Here is a 5,310-nt window from a genome sequence, read left to right on the forward strand (position 1 = left end):
ATTTTGCTTAATATACACAAGTGCATCAATTTTAACCCATGTAAATAATCTGATGACAAATCGAAAGGTACTTATAGATTATTATGGTTGAAAAAGTGTCCGATTAATTAAGGGAGGTGGGAATTAATTTGATTGAAATAGTATTGTCATGAATTATTAGGGTGTGGGCAGTTCTGTTGCGTGGTGTGAGGGTTGAAAAGCAAAAAATATTATAAAAAATAAAGAAACAGATGAAATAGGGAGAGAGGGTTTGGTGATCCGGTCGTCCCCACGACCCAAACCATGCTTTTTGGAGGAAAAAAATCAAAAAATCAAAAAATCTTACAAAACTTTATTACTGCTTTGATTTTTTGTAGGTAACGGTCATATTCGGTATTATCAAACAAAAACCAACGGTGAAGATGGATTGAATCAATGTATGAGATTTATCTAAATTACTAACGTTGGAATTATTTTAAACGACAATATCTCAAAAACTACAAAGTAAAATATTACAAAATTTATAACAGCGGCTTTATTTTTTCTTCCTCTATAAAATTAGACCAATATTGAGTTACTTTTACAAAACTTTTTTTTTACCCAAATCTTCCAATCTATATACTTCAGTCCATTCCAATCCAAACAAGAAAAAAAAAGTTGAAGATGAATAACAAAAAATCTAGTAGGCAAAAAAAATCCCCCCACATCCAAAAATTCTTCACAACTCCAAAATAATCCAAAATTTACACCTAATTTGGCTAGTTATCCAATTGATCTAAACTCTCAAGAGGTCTCAACCTCATAAAATTTTCCACAATTTTCAAATTAAGGATCAATAAATCTCAATTTCTCCAATCCGAGCTCTTTCTCACCAACTGCTCCAAGCTAGATCACAATAAGAATTTTCAAATTATGGGAATTATCAAATTTCACAAGATGAAACAACATTTCCCATGTCACAACATTTTCAAATGTCACAAGGTGAAAACGTTCTTCCGAATTTCAATAATTCATACAGAGAAACCGCGATATCGGAAGACAACATTGACGATGATGATGCTGATGATGATGATGATGATGTTGCAGAAAATGAAGGAGGAGTCAATTCATCTTCTAGAAGATTTTGGTCGCATGCTGAAGACGAGGTCCTTGTGAAGGCTTGGCTTGAGGTTGTTGTAATAAGTAAACTAACACCAAACAAAAGGGGGCTGAATTTTGGGGGTAAAATTGAAAAAATGTTTGATAATGTTAGATTATATAAAGAAAAGTTATATAATGAAGGTGCTGAAGGGGCTACAAAGAGTGAATTGTTGAAGGTCAGAAACTTAGAGCAACTAAGAAGTCGATGGAAAAGGATAGCAGCTTCATGCGCCAAATTTTCCGGAGCATATGCAAGTGCGGTAGAAAGGAGGGCAAGTGGTGAATGTGATAACGATGAAATGAAGCTAGCACATAAAATATATAGGGCTGGCAATACAAAAAAATACCTCTAAGGTATTTCATGACAAGCATGCTTGAGATATTTTGAAAAATGCTTCTGGATGGGAGCCAGTTGAAAATATTGTCGATACATGTAAGAAAAATACATCAAACCAAGGAAACAACTCAAAGAGATCACATGTCAATGAAGCTGGTAACTACTCGTCTTCAACAAAAACGAATACACCAACCAATGGTGATATTGGGTGTTTTGGTTTCCCCTTAAGTGATTGATCTAACAAAAATAAAGGTAAGAACAAAGTGATGAATGTGCCTTCAGAGTCATTTCAACAATGGTTAGATGTTGTGAAAAACATGAACATTACAAGACAATCTGAAACTGAAATGGAAAGAGAAAAATTGAAATATGAAAGAGAAAGAGAGGTGAAAAGGCTCAATTGGAAAGAGAGAAAGAAGCACTAAAGCAACGAAAAATCAATATGGAGTTATTCAAGATACTTGAAGCCAAACCGTACTTGTCAGAAGAAGATCAAGAACTCCATAACAATTTAGTGAGGATATTATTCCCATGAAACTAGTGTAATATTTACTTAATGTTTAAGTTATTTATTCTTAACGTTTTAATGGTTGTTAGTTATTTATGTTTAATATTCTAATGTTAATTTCTAAATCCTGATGTTTAAATTAAATTATTATTGTTTGAAAATTTATATCATAGCTCTATTATTGTTCCTAATAAAAGTACTCCATTATTATGAGTGACAAGACTTATCACTGTGACTTATTGCTATGACAATGTTGGGTAATAATGACACTGATGAAGTGAAGTATCACTGCACCTTCATTACATGACCCATATGAAGTGAAGTATCACTGCTACCATTTATCACATCAATCAATTTTTGCAGTAAATTGTTGTATTCATAATGCTCATTATTGAATTAGATAGCTTCAATATTGTTCTATAAATTGAGTGAAAACATTTCAGTTTCACTTCACTCATCCTTAATATCTTTTATATCTTCAATCTCCTACGTAGTATCTTTTAATTTCGATATAAAATTTTTCACTTCAATTGGCTTGCTTGAATGGAAAGAAGTCCTCAAACTAGAGTACCAATTCTTCAAATTCTTCTTCCACCTCTTCCAACAATTCTGATAATAGTAACCAACAATCTATTAATGATTATAACCGACGTTGTGAAAGACGCAGACAAGCGAATCGTGTAGTTGATCGAATGATGGATGAGTTCATGGTGGCGAATAATCCATTTGAATTTTTTCAAACGGATAATCAAGTTCCAAGAGCACCAAGGGTCCTTGTACAGAGGAATCATGATGATAGAAACGACCGTTTGTGGAATGACTACTTTGCTGACCAACCGGTGTTCCCCCCATCTTTATTTCGTCGGATATTTTGCATGAAAAAGCATGTGTTTCTCCGTATAACGCAAACTTTAGAAGAACGCCATGAGTTTTTTTAGCAACATCCTGATGCTACCGGTAGACTCGGTGCATCATCATTGCTAAAATGTACTGCGGCTATGAGGTTGCTAGTGTATGGTACCGCTGATGATAGTGTTGAAGACTACTTACGGATTAACGCATCTCTTGCGCGAGATTCCTTACAACATTTTGTTGAAGGAATTTTGTATTACTTTAGTGATTAATACCTAAGAAGGCCAACGGAAGCGGATACAACAAGACTTTTACAAATCGGAGAAGCAAGAGGATTTCCAGGCATGATGGGTTCCAGTGATTGTATGCATTGGCAATGGAAAAATTGTCCTCTTAGATTGAAAGGGTTGTTCTCTGGAAGAGCTAATAAGCCAACATTGATTTTAGAAGTTGTAGCATCGCAAGACCTTTGGATCTGACATGCTTTCTTTGGAACGCCAGGTAGGTGTAATGATATCAATGTTCTTGATAGATCTCCATTATTTACAGATGTTTTTGAAGGTCGTGCACCACCTATTAACTATGTCGTGAATGGCCGCCAATACAATATGGGATATTATCTCATTGATGGTATATACCCAAAATGGGCGGCATTCATTCCCATGATAACCCTCCCCAAAAATGAAAAGGAGGGCCTTTTTTCCAAATTACAAGAAAGTCGACGAAAGGATGTGGAACGTGCATTTGGGATACTTCAAGCTCGTTTTGCAATAATTCGTCAACCTGCTCTAGCTCATAATACATAAATGCTTGGAAAAATTATGATAGCTTGTGTTATTATACATAACATGATTGTTGAAGATGAACGAGATACCTATTTAAATTATAAGGACCCAATTGAGTATGACCAAGCCGTGGAACAACCTTCATCCCACCCGAAGAAATAATGGAGAACCATTTCAATTTCACAACGATGCTGAGAGGATAGAAAATTTGGATACTTACATGTCTAATAGAGTTCGAGTTCGTGACGAAGTTATGCATATAGCCCTCAAGTCAGATCTGGTAGAACATTTATGGCTCAAATATGGGGGTAATAATAAGGAGGGGGATAATAACAGGGAGTAACAGACTTGATATCGTAACTATAATCATATTTGTCTTTAGTCATTATGCTTAATTTCTATAAATTATGTTATGTTTATCATATGTATTGTCGTATCCTTAAGACGTGTTCACGTATGATTGTATTCATATCTTATTTAATGTAATTTCGTTTTAAACAATATTTTCTTTGTTAACTTTTAATTAAATAATTATCTAATGTTAATTAGTATTTAATTATAAGTCATAATTTAATTAAGAATAAGGTTTAAGATACTTAATGCATTTATTAATAATCATTTTAAGTTAAATGATGTAATAGAAGAGAGAGAATTATGGTGGGGGTAGAATAAAAGTAAGAGAGATAAAATGATGACCAAAATAAATTGGGCAACCATTGGGGGTATTTGGGCATTGTTGGTCATAGGCTTTGGTCATAGTTAAGTTGAAAGAGTAAAAAATAGTTATTTATTTGTTGACCAAAATATTTTGGTCATTCATTGGCTATGCTCTTAAGGGTGAGAATTATGAATTATGGGTGAGAAAAAGTGTCGAATTATTTAAGGGATGTGGGTATTCTGATTTTTGATTGAATTATTGATGGGAGGTGTTATGTATTGTTATTGAAATTGACATAATCAATTATTTGAACACTAATTAAGCTTATTTTGTTCTAAATGAGTTAACCATATATTATTAACTTTAATAAAGGTATTTTGATCGAGATTGTTAAAATACTGTTAGATTGGAGAGATTCTAAATTACTAATGCTATTTGAGAGAAAATGGTAAAACTTTTGTTACCAATAAGAATTTGCAAAATTATAGTCTAACAAAGAGAATTTCCCTTAATTCTATACGGAAGGAGCACATAATATGCAGTCAACAAATACTATTTTATGTACAATAATCTTCTATTGATATATGATCACTTAGAAATCAATCATACTTTGTATTGCATTTTAGTAATACCTTAATATATATAAAATATATGTCAACGACTTGTAGCATGCAATTAACAACTATTATTATACAGTCTAATATAAATATACAATCAACTACTAAGATTATACCACTTGTCATTTTCCACAAAACATTACGAAATTGCCATTTGATTGAAATTTTTTCCCAATCAGTGAGATTAACTCAAAGTTTCTCTGAAAAATGACAAGACTTTGTTTTTCAATTCGATATACAAGTGGTAAAAGTGTCGTGTGAGTGGTGGGTATGTTCATGTCAAAGATTAACGACTTAAGATTTCTCAATGTAATTTGAGCAGGGTAATTAAACAGAATTGTGTAGAATCAACTAGTTAGTTGGATAGTAGACTCTTGACACTAAGCTGCTATTTTTGTGTCAAGGTGTTAATTTTTTAATGCAAGTGCTCGCGT

The 5,310-nt window shown here is 32.9% G+C and overlaps 1 protein-coding gene across 1 annotated transcript; it reads left to right on the forward strand.

Moving 5' to 3' along the window:
* Nucleotides 1-950: 950 nt before the first annotated feature.
* Nucleotides 951-3,622, forward strand: LOC130469730 (uncharacterized). The gene is made up of 6 exons (XM_056839181.1): nucleotides 951-1,449; nucleotides 1,532-1,612; nucleotides 1,709-1,842; nucleotides 2,531-2,803; nucleotides 2,903-3,069; nucleotides 3,322-3,622. The coding sequence occupies exons 1-6, from the start codon at nucleotides 951-953 to the stop codon at nucleotides 3,620-3,622; spliced, it is 1,455 nt and encodes a 484-aa protein (XP_056695159.1).
* The last annotated feature ends 1,688 nt before the right edge of the window (nucleotides 3,623-5,310 follow it).

This window comes from Spinacia oleracea, chromosome 3 (genome assembly GCF_020520425.1).
Source record: "Spinacia oleracea cultivar Varoflay chromosome 3, BTI_SOV_V1, whole genome shotgun sequence".
Taxonomy (NCBI): Eukaryota; Viridiplantae; Streptophyta; class Magnoliopsida; order Caryophyllales; family Amaranthaceae; genus Spinacia; species Spinacia oleracea.